Source organism: Phocoena phocoena, chromosome 3 (assembly GCF_963924675.1).
Source record: "Phocoena phocoena chromosome 3, mPhoPho1.1, whole genome shotgun sequence".
Lineage (NCBI taxonomy): Eukaryota > Metazoa > Chordata > Mammalia > Artiodactyla > Phocoenidae > Phocoena > Phocoena phocoena.
Genome location: NC_089221.1, coordinates 30,682,056 through 30,706,114, shown reverse-complemented (window position 1 = coordinate 30,706,114; position 24,059 = coordinate 30,682,056). Strand labels below are relative to the sequence as shown.

The following is a 24,059-nucleotide window of genomic DNA, read 5'->3' as shown; positions in this document are numbered from 1 at the left end:
TAGTATTCAATGTTTAATTATAAATTAAAAAAGAAACCTAATTAGTATTTTTTTAGAAGTGCAGAATTTAGATGCCCTAATGGGTGTTTTCTTCTCCAAGGTTGGCTTCTTGGAAAGATGTACAGTCATTCCTTTACTTCTAGTGCTCACAAATAGCTCAAATTTACTCTTTTGAAATTGACTTTCACTTCTTAGCAAATTCTTCTGAGTGTTCTTGTCAGTGCCAAATAATTTAGTCACTGAGAATGGATTTAATTTTTGTTAACAGCCATAAGTTATTCAGAGGTGTTTCTGATGAATTAGATAATCAGGCTGAGTGCCACTGTTTGGAATTTTTTAAAAAAAGGAATTGTGACTATCAAGGAATGAAGGTGATCCATTGTGTTTAGTAAATTGTGAAGCCTGTCCCAAAGAAAAAGTTCCAAAAATGGTTTGAAAATGAAGTAAGGATAGAATCTTCCTATGTAACTACTTTTAAAAGTAGTTATTTGAATATAACACTTCTCTGCCTTTTGATGAAAGGAATCTGTTTCATTTCTTAGTCAGATCTTTTATATCTCATTAGCCTATATGTACACCATATCGAAGAACTCGCAAATGACCAGACTCTGAGAGCAAAGATAATGTAAAATTCTTGATTTGAGGATTAATAAACAAAACATGTGCTTAAGAAAGCAAATTTGTTTTAATATTAAAAACATGTGAGCATGGATGATATAATAAAGGATATGATGAACATGGGCCATAAACCAAAAAAAAAAAAAAAGGTGGATGTTCTAAGTCTTAGAGGCAGGGTGGATTTATCTTAGGATAAGAAAATCTTAACAAGGAAGTGTTTTTGACAAGAGATGTCAGGACACTTTTCCCTGTATTAATTCAATTCTCTTTGAGGGTTAAACATACAGAAAATTAAGTAGACCAAGTGTTTTGCTTTAAAGACGTGTTGTTAATATTGGACAAGGTTTAAAAATTATTCTTTGGGGCATATTCTTCCAAGTAAAGGCATATTCTTCCAAGTAAAGGCTCTTGGAGTTAAATTATATATTTTCCCAAAAGTATTCCTTTTAGATCATCAGAAGTTTTTGTTTTTTGTTTTTTTAGTAAATTTCACTCCAGTATTCTAAACTGTTTATGAAGCAAAGAAAGATTGTACCTCCTAAAATGTATTATTCAGAGTACTCTGGATAGAAAAGTAATAATCTTAAAATGTGGGCAATATTCACTACCAAATGGAGGTTTAAAAATATTTCAGTTTCTGTATATATAATTTCTAGATCAGGTTAATAATCAAAATAGAAAAAATAACTGACCTGAAATTTTTATTAATAGTAATGTTTCTTTTTTTTAAGGTGTGAATAACAGTGATGAATTATTTGAGAGGTAAATATCTTAAGAATTAATTCACAGTTTTACTTAAAGTTAGGTATAAATTATGTGTTCTGGAAATTTTGTTGTTCATATGTCTGTAAACTTCTACACTACATATTTTTTGTGGATTAAAGGAATGTAATTCCCATTGGGAATGGGGTGTTTTAAGATAGCAGTGCCCAACCTTTTTGGCACCAGGGACCGGTTTCTTGGAGGACAGTTTCTCCACAGACGTCAGGGCTAGGGGATGAGTATTGTTCAGGTAGTAATGCGAGCAGTGGGAAGCGGCAGATGAAGCTTCTCGCTCACCCACCGTGCTCAACTCCTGCTGTGTGGCCCTGTTCCTAACAGGCCACGGACCGGTAGCGGGGTAGTGGTCCACGGCCCCGGGGTGGGGCCTCCTGTTTTAAGAAACTGAGGATTGTTATATTGTATCCCTTACTGTTCAGCATAGGTAGTTAGAATACAGTAGCTTACATTTGCTACATTTTCTTTTACTACGTATGTATTAAATTTCAATAGGCAGGACAGGTTGTTGTCCTAGTTGTCCCAGCTGTCCCCTAGGCCTTATGTTTGCTCCTTTGAGAGTGCATATGAAGTTATCAATTATTGATGATTAGGCTTTTCCACCGAGGATTACTGGAATTAAAGCAATAGAAGGAAATTAGTTATATGTTTACCATTTTTTGTGTTCATTTATACTCTTGGAGAGCATAGTTTTACATGTTCATTTTTGCTTAATGTAATTAAGTTGTAGATACTGATTTATCTCTCTCACACTGCATTTGGGAATGAAGTGTTTCAGTAGATCCACTCCAGATGAGTGAACTGACTGATATTGCAGACATTATCAATGACCTTATAACAAAAGATGGAGTTTCCAGTGAAGAGCTTGGCTTAACAGAACAACAGGCAAGGAGCATCTCCAGGTAATCGCTGAATAATTTATTTTTAACCTGCTTAAAATGTTTATGGTTCAAGAATATTTAAAATTGACCATATTTTATGTGATTTTATTTTTACCTCTTTATTGGTGTATAATTGCTTTACAATGTTGTGTTAGTTTCTGCTTTATAACAAAGTGAATCACCTATATGTATACATATATCCCCATATCCCCTCCCTCTTGAGCTTCCCTCCCACCCTCCCTATCCCACCCCTCTAGGTGGTCACAAAGCATTGAGCTAATCTCCCTGTGCTATGCAGCAGCTTCCCACTAGCTATCTGTTTTATATGTCAGTGCTACTCTCTCACTTCATCCCAGCTTCTCTTTCCCCAGCTGTGTCCTCAAGTCCATTCTCTACATCTGCATCTTTATTCCTGCCCTGCCACTTGGTTCATCAGTACCGCTTTCTTAGATTCCATATATATGCGTTAACATACGGTATTCGTTTTTCTTTTTCTGACTTACTTCACTCTGTATGACAGACTCTGGGTCCATCCACCTCACTACAGATAACTCAGTTTTGTTCCTTTTTATGGCTGAGTAATATTCCATTGTATATATGTGCCACATCTTCTTTATCCATTTATCTGTCGATGGACACTTAGGTTGCTTCCATGTCCTGGCTATTGTAAATAGAGCTGCAGTGAACATTGTGGTCCATGACTCTTTTTGAATTATGGTTCTCTCAGAGTATATGCCCAGTAGTGGGACTGCTGGGTCATAGGGTAGTTCTATTTTTAGTGTTTTAAGGAACCTCCATACTGTTCTCCATGGTGGCTGTATGAATTTACATTCCCACTAACAGTGCAGGATGGTTCCCTTTTCTCCACACCCTCTTCAGCATTTATTGTTTTAGATTTTTGATGATAGCTATTCTGACCCGTGTGAGGTGATACCTCACTGTGGTTTTGATTTGCATTTCTCTAATGATTAGTGATGTTGAGAGCATCTTTTCATGTATTTGTTTGCCATCTGTACATTTTCTTTAGAGAAATGTCTATTTAGGTTCTCCACCCATCTTCGGATTGGGTTGTTTTTTTTAATATTGAGCTACATGAGCTGCTGTATATTTTGGAGATTAATCCTTTGTCAGTTGATTAGTTTGCAAATATTTTCTCCCATTCTGAGGGTTGTCTTTTCATCTTCTTTATGGTTTCCTTTGCTGTGCAAAAGCTTTTAAGCTTCATTAGGTCCCATTTGTTTATTTTTGTTTTTATTTTCATTACTCTAGGAGGTGGGTCAATAAGGATCTTGCTGTGATTTATGTCATAGAGTGTTCTGCCTATGTTTTCCTCTAAGACTTTGATAGTGTCTGGCCTTACATTTAGGTCTTTAATCCATTTTGAGTTTATTTTTGTGTATGGTTTTAGGGAGTGTTCTAATTTCATTCTTTTACATGTAGCTGTCCAGTTTTCCCTGCACCACTTATTGAAAAGGCTGTCTTTTCTCCAAGTATATTCTTGCCTCCTTTGTCAAATATAAGGTGACCATATGTGCGTGGGTTTATCTCTGGGCTTTCTATCCTGTTCCATTGATCTGTATTTCCTGTTCCATTGATACTGGCACTGGTATTGTGCCAGTACCATATTGTCTTGATTACTGTAGCTTTGTAGTATAGTCTGAAGTCGGGAGCCTGATTCCTCCAGCTCCATTTTTCTTTCTCAAGATTGCTTTGGCTTTCGGGGTCTTTTGTGTTTCTATACAAATTGTAAAATTTCTCGTTCTAGCTCTGTGAAAAATGGCATTGGTAATTTGATAGGGATTGCATTGAACCTATAGATTGCTTTGGGTAGTATAGTCATTTTCACAACATTGATTCTTCCAATCCAGGACCATGGTATATCTCTCCATCTGTTAATGTCATCTTTGATTTCTTTCATCAGTGTTTTATAGTTTTCTGAGTACAGGTCTTTTGCCTCCTTAGCTAGGTTTATTCCTAGGTATTTTATTCTTTTTGTTGAGCTGGTAAGTGGGATTGTTTCCTTAATTTCTCTTTCTGATCTTTCATTGTTAGTGTATAGGAATGCCAGAGATTTCTGTGCATTAATGTTGTATCCTGCAACCTTACCAAATTCATTGATTAGTTCCAGTAGTTTTCTGGTGCCATCTTTAGGATTTTCTATGTATAGTATCATGTCATCTGCAAACAGTGACAGTTTTACTTCTTCTTTTCCAATTGTATTCCTTTTATTTCTTTTTCTTCTCTGATTGCTGTGGCTAGGACTTCCAATAGTATGTTGAATAAGAGTGGCGAGAGTGGACATCCTTGTCTTGTTCCTGATCTTAGAGGAAATGCTTTCAGTTTTTCACCATTGAGAATGATGTGGGTTTATCGTATATGGCCTGTATTATGTTGAGTTAGGTTCCCCCAGTGCCCACTTTCTGGAAAGTTTTTATCATAAGTGGGTGTTGAATTTTGTCAAAAGCTTTTCCTGCGTCTACTGAGATGATCATATGGTTTTTATTCTTTAATTTGTTAATATGGTGTATCACATTGATTTTTTTTGCATATATTGCAGAGTCCTTGCATCCCTGGGATAAATCCCACTTCATCATGGTGTATGATCTTTTTAATCTGTTGCTGGATTCTGTTTGCAGTATTTTGTTGAGGATTTTTTGCGTCTATGTTCATCAGTGATATTGGTCTCTAATTTTCTTTTTTTGTGATATCTTTGTCTGGTTTTGGTATCAGGGTGATGGTGGCCCGGTAGAACAAGTTTGGGAGTGTTCCGTCCTCTGCAGTTTTTTGGAAGAGTTTGAGAAGGATAGGTGTTAAAACTCTTTTCTAAATGTTTGATAGAATTTGCCTGTGAAGCCATCTCTTCCTGGACTTTTGTTTGTTGGAAGATTTTTAATTACAGTTTCAATTTCATTACCTGTGATTGGTCTGTTTATATTTTCTAATTCTTACTGGTTCAGTCGTGGAAAGTTATACCTTTCCAAGAATTTGTCCATTTCTTCCAGGTTGTCCATTCTGTTGGCATACAGTTGCTTGTAGTAGTCCCTTATGATGCTTTGCATTCCTGCAGTGTCAGTTGTAATCTCTCCTTTTTCATTTCTAGTTTTATTGATTTGAGTTCTCTCCCTTTTTTTCTTGATGAGTCTGGCTAAAGGTTTATAAATTTTGTTTATCTTCTCTAAGAACCAACTTTTAGTTTTATTGATCTTTGCTATTGTTTTCTTTGTTTCTATTTCATTTATTTCTGCTCTGATATTTATGATTTCTTTCCTTCTACTAACTTTGGGTTTTCTTTGTTCTTCTTTTTCTAGTTGCTTTAGGTGTAAGGTTAGATTGTTTATTTGAAGTTTTTCTTGGTTTTCGAGGTGAGCTTGAATTGCTATAATTATACCTCCCTCTTAGAACTGCTTTTGCTGTAGCCATAGGTTTTGGATCATTGTGTTTTCGTTGTCATTTGTTTCTAGGTGTTTTTTAATTTTTTTGATTTCTTCAGTGATCTCTTGGTTATTTAGCGGTGCACTGTTTAGCCTCCATGTATTTTTGTTTTTTACAGTTCGTTTTTCCTGTATTTGATTTCTAATTGATTTCTAATTTTCTGATTTTTTAAGAAACGAAGTCAAAGCTTAAAGTAGATTTTTTTCTTTGTAAATATATTTTGTGGTGTGTATGTCATTCCTCCCCCTCCTCCAATATATAGACTGGTTTATGTAACTAATATAGCACATCTGTATCCTTTGAGTTTTCCCAAGGTCTCATCACCCTGAGTACAACATAGATTTAATCCTATTTCTTCTTAGAAGCATTAATGATTTATTTCATAGTACTTTACCCTAAATATGAACCCTTAGAATACATTTTAAATAGCTTTTCCTTGGGACATTAGGTTAAAATGTTTTTCCTTGTAGCCTTTCCTGGGCCCAGAACTCGTTCCTGATAGAATAAAGGCTGCCTCTTCTACTAATGCTTCTTTGGGATACATATGCCTTTTGGCTTATTGATTCATTGGGGGCTGGTTGCGTAGGGTACCCTCTGCCTGGCATGTACGAAGAGTCCAGTCTCTCAGAAGGAAAGCAGGTGTTCAGTATCAGCCACATCGTCTGTATGCATAACCCATCTTCCAGTTAGGATGGTGTCTTCTTCACATACTTGGTGATGAGTCTGCTCCAAATCTCCATCTACAACACCTGTTTTTTTGGGCCACTCTTTTTTTTTTTTTTTTTTAACATCTTTATTGGGGTATAATTGCTTTACAATGGTGTGTTAGTTTCTGCTTTATAACAAAGTGAATCAGTTATACATATACATATGTTCCCATATGTCTTCCCTCTTACGTCTCCCTCCCTCCCACTCTCCCTATCCCACCCCTCCAGGCTGTCACAAAGCACCAAGCTAATATCCCTGTGCCATGCGGCTGCTTCCCACTAGCTATCTACCTTACTACGTTTGTTAGTGTATATATGTCCATGCCTCTCTCTCGCCCTGTCACAGCTCACCCTTCCCCCTCCCCATATCCTCAAGTCCGTTCTCCAGTAGGTCTGTGTTTTTATTCCTGTCTTACCCCTAGGTTCTTCATGACATTTTTTTTTCTTAAATTCCATATATATGTGTTAGCATACGGTATTTGTCTTTTTCTTTCTGACTTACTTCACTCTGTATGACAGACTCTAGGTCTATCCATCTCATTACAAATAGCTCAATTTCGTTTCTTTTTAAGGCTGAGTAATATTCCATTGTATATATGTGCCACATCTTCTTTATCCATTCATCCGATGATGGACACTTAGGTTGTTTCCATCTCTGGGCTATTGTAAATAGAGCTGCAATGAACATTTTGGTACATGACTCTTTTTGAATTTTGGTTTTCTAAGGGTATATGCCCAGTAGTGGGATTGCTGGGTCATATGGTAATTCTATTTGTAGTTTTTTAAGGAACCTCCATACTGTTCTCCATAGTGGCTGAACCAGTTCACATTCCCACCAGCAGTGCAAGAGTGTCCCCTTTTCTCCACACCCTCTCCAGCATTTATTGTTTCTAGATTTTTTGATGATGGCCATTCTGACTGATGTGAGATGATATCTCATTGGTTTTGATTTGCATTTCTCTAATGATTAATGATGTTGAGCATTCTTTCATGTGTTTGTTGGCATTCTGTATATCTTCTTTGGAGAAATGTCTATTTAGGTCTTCTGCCCATTTTTGGATTGGGTTGTTTGTTTTTTTGTTATTGAGCTGCATGAGCTGCTTGTAAATTTTGGAGATTAATCCTTTGTCAGTTGCTTCATTTGCAAATATTTTCTCCCATTCTGAGGGTTGTCTTTTGGTCTTGGTTATGGTTTCCTTTGCTGTGCAAAAGCTTTGAAGTTTCATTAGGTCCCATTTGTTTATTTTTGTTTTTATTTCCATTACTCTAGGAGGTGGGTCAGAAAGGATCTTGCTGTGATTTATGTCATAGAGTGTTCTGCCTATGTTTTCCTCTAAGAGTTTGATAGTTTCTGGCCTTACATTTAGGTCTTTAATCCATTTTGAGCTTATTTTTGTGTATGGTGTTAGGGAGTGACCTAATCTCATACTTCTACATGTACCTGTCCAGTTTTCCCAGCACCATTTATTGAAGAGGCTGTCCTAGGGCTGTCCTTTCTCCACTGTTCATTCCTGCCACCTTTATCAAAGATAAGGTGTCCATATGTGCGTGGGTTTATCTCTGGGCTTTCTATCCTGTTCCATTGATCTATCTTTCTGTTTTTGTGCCAGTACCATACTGTCTTGATTACTGTAGCTTTGTAGTATAGTCTGAAGTCAGGGAGCCTGATTCCTCCAGCTCCATTTTTCGTTCTCAAGATTGCTTTGGCTATTCGGGGTCTTTTGTGTTTCCATACAAATTGCGAAATTTTTTGTTCTAGTTCTGTGAAAAACGCCAGTGTTAGTTTGATAGGGATTGCATTGAATCTGTAGATTGCTTTGGGTAGTAGAGTCATTTTCACAATGTTGATTCTTCCCATCCAAGAACATGGTATATCTCTCCATCTATTTGTATCATCTTTAATTTCTTTCATCAGTGTCTTATAATTTTCTGCATATAGGTCTTTTGTCTCCTTAGGTAGGTTTATTCCTAGATATTTTATTCTTTTTGTTGCAGTGGTAAATGAGAGTGTTTTCTTGATTTCACTTTCAGAGTTTTCATCATTAGTATATAGGAATGCCAGAGATTTCTGTGCATTAATTTTGTATCCTGCTACTTTACCAAATTCATTGATTAGCTCTAGTAGTTTTCTGGTAGCATCATTAGGATTCTCTATGTATAGTATCATGTCATCTGCAAACAGTGACAGCTTTACTTCTTCTTTTCCGATTTGGATTCCTTTTATTTCCTTTTCTTCTCTGATTGCTGTGGCTAAAACTTCCAAAACTATGTTGAATAAGAGTGGTGAGAGTGGGCAACCTTGTCTTGTTCCTGATCTTAGTGGAAATGCTTTCAGTTTTTCACCATTGAGGATGATGTTTGCTGTGGGCTTGTCATATATGGCCTTTATTATGTTGAGGAAAGTTCCCTCTATGCCTACTTTCTGCAGGGCTTTTATCATAAATGGGTGTTAAATTTTGTCAAAAGCTTTCTGTGCATCTATTGAGATAATCATATGGTTTTTCTCCTTCAATTTGTTAATATGGTTTATCACATTGATAGATTTGCGTATATTGAAGAATCCTTGCATTCCTGGGATAAACCCCACTTGATCATGGTGTATGATCCTTCTAATGTGCTGTTGGATTCTGTTTGCTAGTATTTTGTTGAGGATTTTTGCATCTATGTTCATCAGTGATATTGGCCTGTAGTTTTCTTTGTGACATCCTTGTCTGGTTTTGGTATCAAGGTGATGGTGGCCTTGTAGAAGGAATTTGGGAGTGTTCCTCCCTCTGCTATATTTTGGAAGAGTTTGAGAAGGACAGGTGTTAGCTCTTCTCTAAACGTTTGATAGAATTCACCTGTGAAGCCATCTGGTCCTGGGCTTTTGTTCGTTGGAAGATTTTTAATCACAGTTTCAATTTCAGCGCTTGTGATTGGTCTGTTCATATTTTCTATTTCTTCCTGATTCAGTCTTGGCACGTTGTGCATTTCTAAGAATTTGTCCATTTCTTCCAGATTGTCCATTTTATTGGCATAGAGTTGCTTGTAGTAATCTCTCATGTTTTTTTTATTTCTGCAGTGTCAGTTGTTACTTCTCCTTTTTCATTTCTAATTCTATTGATTTGAGTCTTCTCCCTTTTTTTCTTGATGAGTCTGGCTAGTGGTTTATCTATTTTGTTTATCTTCTCAAAGAACCAGCTTTTAGTTTTATTGATCTTTGCTATCGTTTCCTTCATTTCTTTTTCATTTATTTCTGATCTGATTTTTATGATTTCTTTCCTTCTGCTAGCTTTGGGGTTTTTTTGTTTTTCTTTCTCTAATTGCTTGAGGTGCAAGGTTAGGTTGTTTATTCGAGATGTTTCCTGCTTCTTAAGGTGGGCTTGTATTGCTATAAACTTCCCCCTTAGAACTGCTTTTGCTGCATCCCATAGGTTTTGGGTCGTTGTGTCTCCACTGTCATTTCTTCTAGGTATTTTTTTATTTCGTCTTTGATTTCTTCAGTGATCACTTCATTATTAAGTAGTGTATTGTTTAGCCTCCATGTGTTTGTATTTTTTACAAATCTTTTCCTGTAATTGATATCTAGTCTCATGGCATTATGGTCAGAAAAGATACTTGATACAATTTCAGTTTTCTTAAATTTACCAAGGCTTGATTTGTGACCCAAGATATGATCTATCCTGGAGAATGTTCCATGAGCACTTGAGAAAAATGTGTATTCTGTTGTTTTTGGATGGAGTGTCCTATAAATATCAATTAAGTCCATCTTGTTTAATGTATCATTTAAAGCTTATGTTTCCTTATTTATTTTCATTTTGGATGATCTGTCCATGGGTGAAGGTGGGGTGTTAAAGTCCCCTACTGTGAGTGTGTTACTGTCGATCTCCCCTTTTATGGCTGTTAGTATTTGCCTTATGTATTGAGGTGCTCCTATGTTGGGTGCGTAAATATTTACAATTGTTATATCTTCTTCTTGGATCGAGCCCTTCATCATTATGTAGTGTCCTTCTTTGTCTCTTTTAATAGTCCTTATTTTAAAGTCTATTTTGTCTGATATGAGAATTGCTACTCCAGCTTTCTTTTGGTTTCCATTTGCATGGAATATCTTTTTCCATCCCCTTACTTTCAGTCTGTATGTGTCTCTAGGTCTGAAGTGGGTCTCTTGTAGACAGAATATATAAGGGTCTTGTTTTTGTATCCATCCAGCCAATCTGTGTCTTTTGGTGGGAGCATTTAGTCCATTTACATTTAAGGTAATTATCGATATATATGTTCCTATTCCCATTTTCTAAATTGTTTTGGGTTCGTTATTATAGGTCTTTTCCTTCTCTTGTGTTTCTTGTCTAGAGAAATTCCTTTAGCATTTGTTGTAAAGCTGGTTTGGTGGTGCTGAACTCTCTCAGCTTTTGCTTGTCTGTAAAGGTTTTAATTTCTCCATCAAATGTGAATGAGATCCTTGCTGGGTAGAGTAGTCTTGGTTGCAGGTTTTTCTCCTGCATCACTTTAAATATGTCCTGCCACTCCCTTCTGGCTTGTAGGGTTTCTGCTGAGAGATCAGCTGTTAACCTTATGGGGATTCCCTTGTGTGTTATTTGTTGTTTTTCCCTTGCTGCTTTTAATATGCTTTCTTTGTATTTAATTTTTGACAGTTTGATTAATATGTATCTTGGCGTATTTCTCCTTGTATTTAACCTGTATGGGACTCTCTGTGCTTCCTGGACTCGATTAACTATTTCCTTTCCCATATTAGGGAAGTTTTCAACTATAATCTCTTCAAATATTTTCTCAGTCCCTTTCTTTTTCTCTTCTTCTTCTGGAACCCCTATAATTCGAATATTGGTGCGTTTAATGTTGTCCCAGAGGTCTCTGAGACTGTCCTCAGTTCTTTTCATTCTTTTTTCTTTATTCTGCTCTGCAGTAGTTATTTCCACTACTTTATCTTCCAGGTCACTTATGCGTTCTTCTGCCTCAGTTATTCTGCTATTGATCCCTTCTAGAGTATTTTTAATTTCATTTATTGCGTTGTTCATCGTTGCTTGTTTCATCTTTATGTCTTCTAGGTCCTTGTTAACTGTTTCTTGCATTTTGTCCATTCTATTTCCAAGATTTCGGATCATCCTTACTATCATTATTCTGAATTCTTTTTCAGGTAGACTGCCTATTTCTTCTTCATTTGTTAGGTCTGGTGCATTTTTATCTTGGTCCTTCATCTGCTGTGTGTTTTTCTGTCTTCTCATTTTGCTTATCTTACTGTGTTTGGAGTCTCCTTTTTGCAGGCTGCAGGTTCGTAGTTCCCGTTGTTTTTGATGTCTGTCTCCAGTGGCTAAGGTTGTTTCAGTGGGTTGTGTAGGCTTCCTGGTGGAGGGGACTAGTGCCTGTGTTGTGCTGGATGAGGCTGGATCTTGTCTCTCTAGTGGGCAGGTTCACGTCTGGTGGTGTGTTTTGGGGTGTCTGTGGCCTTATTATGATTTTAGGCCGCCTCTCTGCTAATGGGTGGGGTTGTGTTCCTGTTTTGCTAGTTGTTTGGCATAGGTTGTCCAGCACTGTGGCTTGCTGGTCGTTGAGTGAAGCTGGGTGCTGGTGTTAAGATGGAGGTCTGTGGGAGATTTCCGCCGTTTAATATTATGTGGAGCTGGGAGGTCTCTTGTTGACCAGTGACCTGAAGTTGGCTCTCCTACCTCAGAGGTAGAGCCCTGACTCCTGGCTGGAGCACCAAGAGCCTTTCATCCACATGGCTCAGAATAAAAGGGAGAAAAAGTAGAGAGAATTAGTAGAAGTATGAGGAAAGAAAGAAGGAAAGGAGGAAAGGAAGGAAGAAGCAAAGAAGGAAAGCAAGGAGGGAGGGAGGGAGGGAGGAAGGAAGGAGGTAAAGAAGGAAAAAAGACAGAAAGAAGATACAGTAAAAATAAAATAAAGTATAATACAGTTATTGAATTAAAAAATATTTAGAAAAGAAAAAGAAAAGGGACGGATAGAATCTTAGGAGAAATGTTGGAAGCAAAGCTATACAGAGAAAATCTTACACAGAAGCATACACATACACCCTCACAAAAAGAGGTAAAGGGGACTTTCCTGGTGGCGCAGTGGTTGAGAGTCCGCCTGCCGATGCAGGGGACACGGGTTCGTGCCCCGGTCTGGGAAGATCCCACATGCAGCGGAGCGGCTGGGCCCGTGAGCCATGGCCGCTGAGCCTGCGCGTCCAGAGCCTGTGCTCCGCAAGGGGAGAGGCCACAACAGTGAGAGCCCCGCGTACCGCAAAAAAAAAAAAAAAAAAAGAGGTAAAGGGGGAAAAATCATAAATCTTGCTCTCAGAGACCACCTCCTCAATTTGGGGTGATTCGTTGTCTAAAGGAGGGAAGGAAGGAAGGAAAGAAAGAAAGAAAGAACGAAGGTAAAGTATAATAAAGTTATTACAATTAAAATTAATTATTAAGAAAAAAAGTTTTTTAAAAAAACCATGGACGGATAGAGCCCTAGGACAAATTGTGGAAGCAAGAGTATACAGACAAGATCTCACACAGAAGCATACACGTACACATTCACAAAAAGAGGAAAAGGGAAAAAAATCATAGATCTAGCTCCTAAAGTCCTCCTCTTCAATTTGGGATCATTCCTTGTCTATTCAGGTACTCCACAGATGCAGGGTATATCAAGTTGATTGTGGAGCTTTAATCCGCTGCTTCTGTGGCTGCTGGGAGAGATTTCCCTTTCTCTTCTTTGTTCTCACAGCTCACAGGAGCCCACCTTTGGATTTGGCCCTGCCTCTGCGTGTAGGTCGCTGGAGGGCGTCTGTTTTTTGCTCAGACAGGACGGGGTTAAAGGAGCCGCTGATTTGGGGGCTCCGACTCACTCAGGCCGGGGGTGGGGGGGGGCGAGGGAGGGGCACTGCGTGCGGGGCGGGCCTGCGGCGGCAGAGGCCGGCGTGACGTTGCACCCCCTGAGGCCCGCCGTGCGCTGTCCCGGGGAAGTTGTCCCTGGATCCCGGGAACTTGGCAGTGGCGGGCTGCACAGGCTCCGCGGAAGAGGGGTGTGGAGAGTGACCTATGCTCGCACACAGGCCCCTTGGTGGCGGCAGCAGCAGCCTTAGCGTCTCCCGCCCGTCTCTGGGGTCCACGCTTTTAGCCGCGGCTCGCGCCCGTCTCTGGGGTTCGCGCTTTTAGCAGCGGCTCGCGGCCGTCTCTGGAGTTCCTTTAAGCAGCGCTCTTAAACCCCTCTCCTCGCGCACCAGGAAACAAAGAGGGAAGAAAAAGTCTCTTACCTCTTAGGCAGGTGCAGATTTTTCCCCGGACTCCCTCCCGGCTAGCCGTGGTGCACTAATCCCTTCAGGCTATGTTCAAGCCGCCAACCCAGTCCTCTCGCTGCGCCCGCCCCGGCGGGTGAGCAGAGAAGCCTCTCGGGCTGCTGAGTGCCGGTCAGCACCGATCCTCTGTGTGGGAATCTCTCCGCTTTGCCCTCCGCACCCGTCGCTGTGCACTACTCCGCGGTCCCGAAGCTCCCCCCTCCGCCTCCCGCAGTCTCCGCCTGCGAAGGGGCTTCCTAGTGTGTGGAAACTTTTCGTCCTTCACAGCTCCCTCCCACTGGTGCAGGTGCCGTCCTTATTCTTTTGTCTCTGTTTTTTCTTTTTTTCTTTTGCCCTACCCAGGTACGTGAGGAGTTTCTTGCCTTTTGGGAGGTCTGAGATCTGCTAGCCTTCAGTAGGTGTTCTGTAGGAGTTGTTCCACGTGTAGATGTATTTCTGGTGTATCCGTGGGGAGGAAGGCGATCTCCGCGTCTTACTCTTCCGCCATCTTCAAGCCGTCCTCGGGCCACTCTTAATACTCTGTGTAGAAGCCAAGATGGGATTAGATGTACAAAAGGTTTACTGAGAGAAATGCCTGTGAAGGGAATAATCAGACGTGTGGTGAGGCATCAGATCCCAGTGCAGTTCTGACCCCGCCCGTGAAGGAGAGAGGGTTGGGTAAGCAATCCCAGAGTATAGTGTAGCTCTAAGTGTGTTTCAGCTGGGTCAGTGGTGAGACATCATGCCAAAATCGCCCATCAGAGGAGTCCTGTCTCTAGATCGGGGCCAGCCACAACATCCCTGCCACACTCGGTTGTTAGCTCACGTTGGCCCTTGGGAGGTGCGGCCTGGACACAAACGTGAGGCCAGATCCAGAGAAGCATCAGTTTAGAAGTCATCTCTGTAGTATAAGTTTTGGAAGTGATTGAGATAGTCCAGAAATAGGTTATAAGTGAAGAAATCCAAACCAGAACCTTTAAAGACATTATCTCATGGTGAACAGAGAAGAAAGGCACCAATTTAAGAGGCTGCATCGTGTTTTGAGAGTTAGAGAAAGACCCAGGTAAGAGAGAGTTTAAAGCAGGAAGGAGAAGCCAGTTGTACCAAATTTATAGAGAAGTGCAGTAAGATGAAGACTGAAGAGGCTGTCAGTGACCTGAGATCATTGTCAGTGGATTTCATGGGACAGGTTGTAGCAAATTGATTAGACATCATGAGTGTATGACTCTTCAAGATGGGGCAGAATCTGTCCAAAGAAACAGTATTTAGTTGTGATACTTTTTATCTCCATAACAAATTTAACATCAGGTGATGCCCTGCTCATTAAATTTCTTAGGATTCAGCATTCCTCTGGTAGACGTCCACAAAGAACTGAGAAGGAGAGAAAAGAGATTCAAGTCTGGATGAAAAGAAAACGAAAAGAAAGAATGGCAGAGTACTTAAATCAGCTAGCAGAAAAGAGAGGGCAAGAACATCATCCTTTCTGCCCCAGGAGCAACCCAGTAAGTCTGCAGTATCAAGGGTAATGGAATTATCACAGAATATGTGTAATTGTTTTCCTGGCAAGTATTCAAGAAAAGGATTAATATAATTTGGATGCATTTTTTTGTTTGATAGAAAAGTCAGCATTTTACTTAAGTCTGGAAAAGTTAAGAAATTACCTTAACAAAATGTAGCAGGGAATTCTACAAACCATGTTCTATTGAACTATCTTAGATTATTTTTTCTCCCTGAGGCTAATTGTGGCTCGAGCATTTTATTTTATTTTTTATTAATTAATTAATTTATTTATTTGGCTGCGCCAGGTTTTTGTTGTAGCCTGCGGGCACTTAGTTGCTGCGTGTGGGATAGTGTTCCCTGAGCAGGGATTGAACCCAGGCTCCCTGCGTTGGGAGCACAGAGTCTTAACCACTGGACAGCCAGGGAAGTCCCGTGGCTCTAGCATTTTAACCAAATGAAGAGGTCGAGGGCTTGGGTGACCAGTTGGAGTCACTCCCTTAATTTTCAGTGAAAGTCAGTGGCAGTTGAACAACTGTGTGTGTAGTAAAGCTGTTTTAAAAATCAATTTTCTCGGGCTTCCCTGGTGGCTCAGTGGTTGAGAGTCCGCCTTCCGATGCAGGGGACACGGGTTCGTGCCCCGGTCCGGGAAGATCCCACATGCCGCGGAGCAGCTGGGCCTGTGAGCCATGGTCGCCGAGCCTGCGCGTCCGGAGCCTGTGCTCCACAACGGGAGAGGCCACAACAGTGAGAGGCCCACGTACCGCAAAAAAAAAAAAAAAAAAAAAAAAAAAAAATCAATTTTCTCTCCATAAGATATCTACAAAAAAATCTATTAAAGTGTGGTCCAGTTATGAACCAACAGAGCAGTGCCACTTCTGTGTGTGTGTTTCAACTGTCCTTTAAACTGTCAACATGCGTTTCCTGAGCCCTAACTATGGACATCACCATGGCCAGGTCAGAAGTGTTTTTCTTCAGAAGGTGAAACAAAGCAGTGTTCCTTTGATGATTACATAACTGTGAAACTCACATTTAGATTACACTTGGATTATAGTTTATCTTTTACTTTGTCAACTGAAATAAAATATAATAGCACTTCATCTTTTTTCAGCATCATGAGGGGAACATATTCTGTAAGTGAATTTTCCAGGTTGTCACATTTCAGCACCAAATGGTGCAAAAGTAGGTGAAGTATTATTTAAAGAGTGTAATTGACTTACCTGTGTCTGGAGAGAGCATGCTGATGCTAGATGACATTTTGTTGATAGCTCTGGGGACATGGTAGTGACCTTCAGGGCTACTCGAAGACCAGCATCTTACAGTGTGTGTGTATATATGTGCTCTTCTACCCCACGGAGGATGAGTTTGCATATCACCCTTCCTGTCAGCCAAGCAGATTCCCCAGATGGTTAGAATTGTATCCAAATTTAGAATAAATGAACTCTGAGGGCATTGGGACTGTTCTGTTCATAGACTTTGTGACATCTCCTTCAGTATCACAGATAATTGCTTATTTTTAGCTTCTGTTTGGGTAAAGGTATGGAACTAGTGAGGGGTTAATGTAATTAAAATTTTCGTTTTCATTTTTATCAGAAATCAATAAGACCTTAAATTTATTGTTGACTACTGTATAGGACCTTGAGAAAGTGAATCCACTTCTGCGCGTACATTTTTATATACACAATTGTATGTGAAAGGACTTACCCTCATTAGTAATTCAACAGTAACTCTTAATGTTCTGGAATAAGACATATATAGCTGATGTTGGCCAGTTTACCCCATGGTGCATACGTTTTGAAGAGTTTACAAGTCACAATGAACCCACTATAGTAGGTTGCTGGTAAACATTTTAAAACATTAAAGTGATGGTTTTAAATGTCTGACTCATTTCTGCTTTTATCAGCCAAGCTTTTGATGAGATTAATCATAAGACAGAGTACAAAGTGTGGGTGTCTCCATCCTTAAAATGTTCCTATTTTCCATTTTAAATGCAGCTGATAAGGATCTCTCCTTTTGAGAAAATACATTAGTTTAACTACTAAAATAGACTTTGCATTCCATTTATTAAATTGGATTTTATTTTAATTACATGATGCTTTCATTTAACATTTTCATATTTTGTGCTGGGGTAGGAAGCTTCATCAAATATGACAGTGTTTTGTACTGTTTACTAAATAACAAAATTATGTTTTAACTTCCTATTAAAATATATTAGTGGAATTTTCATGTTTTCCAAGGGTCATAATGGTTTAATTATTTGAACTGAACCGTAATGAACTAACTAGTTATTTCTTGTGCAGTTTTACATGACTTCAAGGGAAATCAGGCTGAGACAAAAGATGAAGCACGAAAAAGACAGGTGATTTTGGTGGTTGCACCCTGATCGTTCTCTCTCTTGCTTGCTCACTCAAGGCCGTAGATACTGCCTTAGGGATTCTGGTTTGCATAGTAGTCCCATTTTTGTTGATAAACAGAAAATTATGGGAGCTAACTGCAAGGAAAATAATTAGACTCCAATAGCCTTTTTTGGAATTTGCTTTCAAATATTATTTATTCCATTCAGTTTTTATACCTTATTTCTGCTATTCCCCTCCCTCTCCCAATCCAGATACGTATGTGCATTTTGAAAATACCCCAAAGGCCATAACTACAGGTGCCTTTAATAATACCTCCTAATGGTTTTCAGAAATCTGAAATTTGAATTTGTATTGAAATGCATGGAAGAAAATAAATGCTAGGTGGTCTTTGAACACTATGTTCCCTCTAGAAATATGAACTGAAAGTGACTCTTTTACTAAATGTTGTTTAATTCTTTCTCTAAAGATTGCTGCTCTCTGACCACTATAGTCGTCGAATCTCACAGGCATACAGTCTGATGAATGAACTGTTATCTGAATCAGTACAGCTTCCAGCAACTGCACAGAAACCATTGCCTAACAAACCCAGGCCTGCTCAAATTCCCAGAAGGCAACGCTCCCTTTCTCCAAGAGGGTAAGACAAGGTTTGGCACGTCATTTGGCAAGATAATGTCAAGCGTGATAAGTGTGAAGCGCTGTTGTGACTCAAGTTCAGTGGACTTGTTCTGAATTATGATAATAAAGTGAAGGGGAAAATGGTGCCGTAATTATGAGGTCTTCATTAGTTTTAATCACCAAGGAAAAAGACAAAAATGGCATTAAATGTCTAATTAAGATATAACAAAGCACTTCTGTATGCCTAATACAATTTTTATATCCATTCAATCCTGTTTTCTTCTTTTCTGTAGTTTTTGTTAATAATTCCTTCTGTAATTTGCCTCCTAACTGCTCCCCTGTTTCTCTGCTTGGCTCCATTCTTGAAGAAACAGATAGTCATCACCAGCTTACCACTTCTTCCTCTTCTTCCCACCCAGTTATTGCTGATTCAATTGTAGATACTGTTATATGTTTCTTCTTAAATTAATGACCTGCATTAGGTTTGGATATTAGTTCATTAGGCAAGAATTAATTAAACATAGATACTAAAGAAAAGTACCCAAGTGTAAAGTTTCTTATATATAGCAAACAAACACAAAATTATATTTGTTAATGACCCATAAGGAGGAAATGAATTGACAGTATAGTGTTGTTAAAAATTACCACCTTTGGCAAAATAATTGATTAGGATTGTAAACATAATCACGTAACTTAAGAGCCTAGAGGAAATGCTACCCGACACAAAGCTAGACATAATCAAATTACTTGTGTGTGTGTAATTTGGGGTGTAATCAAAAGAGCAGAGACTCCCCTTGAATATTTCCTAGAATAATGCATGGTATTTAATACATAAATAACTGCCAAATGTATAGAGCATTTGAAATGGATAGAGAGATAAAAACAATTTCTTTGGAAAAAAATGAGTGAAGTTTGAGATATGAGGAGAATTATACACTGAATGCATCACTGAGGTACAAAATGAATGTATTAATCTTGAGCTGGAATTTACATCTTTTGAAATATTGTAGTTTATCACTGATAGAAGATTCTAGGAATATAATAACTGTGTAATTTCTACTTTAGAGAGAATCGACATGATCACAATTTTCCAATACATAGACCTGGAAAAGTCAGATATATATCCATCAAACCAAGTTATACCCAAAAGGGGAGACTTTTGGGGCAAACTCAAGGCTCACCCTGGCCATGTGGTAAGACTGAAAACTTTTTTTTTATCTTGTGTAATTTGGACCTGTTTTTTCTTGTCTCCCAAGTTGTGTTTTCATTAGTAAAAGTTGTAAATCTTAGTGAAAAGCAGTTCCCATTTCAACAGAATGCAAGGGATTGATGAAGAGCGGTACTGGGATTTTGTTCTATTGCTTTGAAATGAGAAGACCCTAGGAATCTTTTTAAACTAATGGCCTTTTTGTAATAGAATTTGAACAGTCAGTTCTGTGTGATAGGACTGATTTGGGAATCTATTTCTTTTGTGTGGCTAAAGATGTAGGCATTTTTACAAATCAAGTTCTGATAGATTTCAGGATGGATATATAATAGAGCAGGAATAGAACAGGAGCAGGTTGAAATAGTATCATTTTTACCCTTTTTGAATATTCTTTTCCACATTTGAAGATATAGTATTTGTTATTTATTACTAGCCTTCCTTTAGTTCATTTTGCCATATGTGGGTTTTGATTACTAAAGTAAAACATACTTATTTGTTTTAAAATGTATAATCATAGTTAACACGTAGTATACATATGTACAGCTAAGAATGTATAATAATAACTAATGTGCCAGGTTCCATTTAAGCACTTGAATTACAACTCTGTGAGAAAGGTACTATTATGTTCCCATTTTAAACAAGAGAAAGCCAAGGCAGAGAAAGTTGAAATAACTGCCTAAGATCAGATATCTAGGAAGTGGTAGAGTCTAGATTTAAGCCCAGTCTGGGTCTAGAGCCTCCACACCTAGAACCTGAACTTCAGTATGCACGTTAACTGAGAAAATTGAAGTATCCATATATTGCAGTCTTTTTGATGGAACTTTATAGTTTGGTTAACTCTTGCTTTTGATTGATGAATTACAGTAAGAAAACACTGTTCTTTTTTAAACTAGAATTTCAAAATAGTAACCATTTAAAATTTTTTTTTAAGTTTTATTTTATACCTGATACATTTACCAAAATTAAATAAAAGAAATATCCAAAATTGGAAAAGATTTTAAACTTGAATCACGGTTTCTTAATGTCAGATGGAAAAGTCTTGGATTATGTAGAAATATGTCTTTTTCTTGGACCTGTCCAGTGTCAGGCCTGTATTGTTACCTTGCACTTGGCTGGGCTGAGGCCTTGGCCCTCTTTGGTCCCCTTACCTGTCCTTGCTGAGCTATGCTTGATGAGGTGCTCCTGCTGCCCAGAGACTCAGAAGTCCTCAGTGACCCGTACCCCACACAGACAAGTCCAAACCCTCTCCCTGGCCTTTAAGGTGTCCTCCCCTTCTGCCTCCTTAGCCTCCTTTCCGCATATAATCCGGATGATCCATAGCACTTGCAGGCTTGTTTTCCAGACACATGCTGTGTGCTCCCATTCCTGCCTTGAAAATTTCCCTTATACCTTAAATGCCTCCCCTCCGTGTCTTGGAAGACATCCCTAATTTTAATTCTTTAGCTCTTCCAACCCAGTGTAATGAATTTTAACATCCATATTTTCATTTTTTAACTGGCTGATACTTAATTTGCATGGTAGTTGTGAATATTAGAGACAAATAGTAGCATTGGTAACTAATATAGTTATTTTTTTTGTCCTCTGAACCCTCAGTCATGTGTTTCTGCCCTTCTTGAGGCACTACTGCAACAGGTCTTATGTTGTAGTTACTTATAAACTTGGTTATGTCCCGGGATAGACTAAATGATTTGAGGGTAGCAACACTTTCTACATCTGTGTTACCCCTTCACATTGAACAAATGAAAGAATTGAATAACTGGATAAATGGGAAAAAAAGGCTATTTAGCTTTTTTGCTTAAAGATAGCTATTTATAAACTAATTATTGTTCAAGAATATTAACGGGCAGGTATTGTAGTATTTATACTGTGTCATAGAACACCATATGCCTATTATCTGAGCTGACCTGTCACTCAGCTTCCTGGACCTCCAAGGCAAAGGTAGGAGAGGCAACTTGAGGGACTGTGAACACACTGACCTCCCTGACTGCCTCTGCCGCATCCAGAACCCAGCCATTCCCCTGACAACATTCAGTGGCAGTGGGAGAAACTGGGCTCTTCCAGTCAGTGACACAGACAACATGAGCCCGCTGGGGCAAGTTTAGTTGTTGCACAGGTAGGAAGTGAGGATCCATCAAGATTTAAAAATTCCCTGCAGTTCTTCTGTAAAAGTTGTTTTCCTGAAAATTCTTTGAGTTTGACTATATGTTGCTGTCTTTTATTTATTTATTAAATTAAATTAATTAATTTATTTATTTTTGGCTGGTTGGGTCTTCATCGCTGTGCACAGGCTTTCTCTAGTTGCGGCGAACAGGGGCTACTCTTCGTTGTGGTGCACCGGCTCCTCATTGCGGTGGCTTCTCTTGGTGCAGAGTGCAGGCTCTAGGCGCGCGGACTTCAGTAGTTGTGGCTCTCGGGCTCTAGAGCACAGGCTCAGTAGTTGTGGCGCACGGGCTTAGTTGCTCCATGGCATGTGGGATCTTCCTGGACCAGGGCTCGAACCTATGTCCCCTGCATTGGCAGGCGGATTCTTAACCACTGTGCCACCAGGGAAGTCCCAACTATCTGTCTTCTATAAAGCAGTATACAGTTTTTGGCTAACTTCTTCAGCCCCGTGCGCAAACTGTTAAATTTAAGAGTTTTCTTTCTTTCTTTTTTTTTTTTTTTTGCTTGTTTTGTGTTTAATTCTGTCAAAAACAATATATAAGGACTATATGATAAGTATCTGAGAGGCATTATAAGCATAAATAATAGGTCTAGCCTTTGAAATCATCCAGGCCTAGGTTCATAGCCCAGCTCTGCCGCTCACTTTGTGCTCTCAGATGTTTCTTAAATCCTACCACATAGAGCTGTTGTGGATCATAACATAAAACATTTTGCATAACAAACAGTAAATAGTTGCTACTAATCCTGGAATTTAAGAAACCTTAGTTGATCATTCTCTTTGCATTTTGTCTAGGTATTTACTGGAAATAGGCTTATACACCTGGCTTTTCCAGTTGCCAGGGCACATTTGCCATATGAGAAAGGTCCGTGGTTGTGCTATAAGGATACCAAGTCTCAAAGTAGACTTTCTCTTCCTTCATCTGCACTTTTGTTTTGCTTTCTTGGTTCAAATCAACCACCATTTATTGGGCCCCTACTAAGCAGAAGATTTCTGTCCTCAAAGAACTTACAACATGAAAGGTGCATATGGAAGGCTAAAGAAGTTTGCCTGTCTTTATAGGAACTGCTACTTTTACCATACAGAGGAAAGCTGGTGGAGCCAAAGTGGCAGTAAGAAAGGCTGTGCAGTCTCCAGTTACCGTCCGAAAAGGTATGGGATAAAGGTTAGAAAGTTCTTGAGCTTAGTACTAAGAATTTTTAAATCATAAATCACTCTTAGAAATGTCAAATACGGATTTCAGTATGAAGAGTGTGGCTAGGTGGTGCTAATGGGCTTAATAAGCACAGTGCTGAACATAAAAACAAGTACTCAGGAAGGTGCTGTGATCACATAGCCATGGAGCACATAGACCCATAAGTTTGGCCCAATTAACTCTGCTCTGATGGAGAGAGAGGGAAATTATACATCATTATCTCAGTCCCCAACATCTCCCCGAGCCTACCCCTCAACTGCTGTTACTCTCCACAATTTAAAAAACAGTTTCACATTCATCCTCCTATTAGCTGTCTGTAACATCCCTGGTAGATAGGGCAACTCTTATCCCTATCTTACAGCTGAGGAAGCTGAGGTATAGAGAAGCCAAGTGGCCTGCTCAAATCCCCTTAGAACAATAGAAAGAACAGCTAGCAGTTATAGAGAACTTACCTGATGCCAAGCATTGTATTAAGATCTTATGTGCATGATCTCATTTAATCCAGTGAGGTATCTGTGGGATTAAAGAACTAAATTTGATGGGAATAATGATGAAAACACTAATTGATATATACCATAAAAATGATGAGAGATGTGAATTAATCTGTTCCTGTTATTATGCCTCTCTCCACTGCTGTCTCCTTTCTTTGCAGATTCTTCTTTCAGTGTACATCACATCTCTCTTCAGCTGTGTCCAATCTGCTATTTAACTCATTTATCAAGTTTTAATGTCGATGGCTATACCTTCTAGAAATTCTACTTGGTCCTTTCCATACTTTCCCCACTGTATGCATTAAAACCCAAGCCTCCAGTTACTGGGATTAACTTGTCCTAGAAGCATCATCTCCTGTGCTTTTAATTTTATAATCCCAGGCTAGTTTTTTTCTTTCAAAGTTTCTCATTTTAATCTTTTGCTATGATGTTTTCTAATTTAGAATACCCCATAGATTTTTATTCTTTTCTAAGCAAATATGGAGCAATGTTTATTTTAACAGATAAAATGCCCCAAAATACAATGTTACCCCTAAAAATAGCTGAAATTATATGTACCTTTGTATTGTATTATGAAGCCTCCAGAGACTCAGGGTTTTGTGTTCTTGAAGTGAGTTATGACCTAGCATGAGGCCTTGCCCATAGAAAGGCAAAGAGAAGTATTTCCTTCATTGTCCAGTGTCCAGCGCCTGAGAGTTTGACTCCAGGTTTCTAGCTTGGGTATTTGTCTAGACTGTGGCCTAATAATTGGTCCAGGTTGGGCAAGAGGAGGAGCAGGGTTTTTTCCTAGGGGAGATGGAGCTAATGGACTCAGGGTTACTGTTCAGTTTCAGACTCCTCAGGCAAGACTATAGAGTTAT

The 24,059-nt window shown here is 39.0% G+C and overlaps 1 protein-coding gene across 1 annotated transcript in view; it reads left to right on the top strand.

Annotated features, from left to right (window-relative positions):
• Positions 1 to 24,059, top strand: part of CPLANE1 (ciliogenesis and planar polarity effector complex subunit 1) — a 131,259-nt gene that overhangs the window by 89,764 nt on the left and 17,436 nt on the right. The window contains exons 44-50 of the mRNA XM_065873637.1: positions 1,350 to 1,380; positions 2,166 to 2,297; positions 15,013 to 15,178; positions 17,474 to 17,532; positions 17,997 to 18,164; positions 19,211 to 19,338; positions 22,576 to 22,665. Coding sequence (XP_065729709.1) covers positions 1,350 to 1,380; positions 2,166 to 2,297; positions 15,013 to 15,178; positions 17,474 to 17,532; positions 17,997 to 18,164; positions 19,211 to 19,338; positions 22,576 to 22,665 — 774 coding nt within the window. The remainder of the gene's footprint in view (positions 1 to 1,349; positions 1,381 to 2,165; positions 2,298 to 15,012; positions 15,179 to 17,473; positions 17,533 to 17,996; positions 18,165 to 19,210; positions 19,339 to 22,575; positions 22,666 to 24,059) is intronic.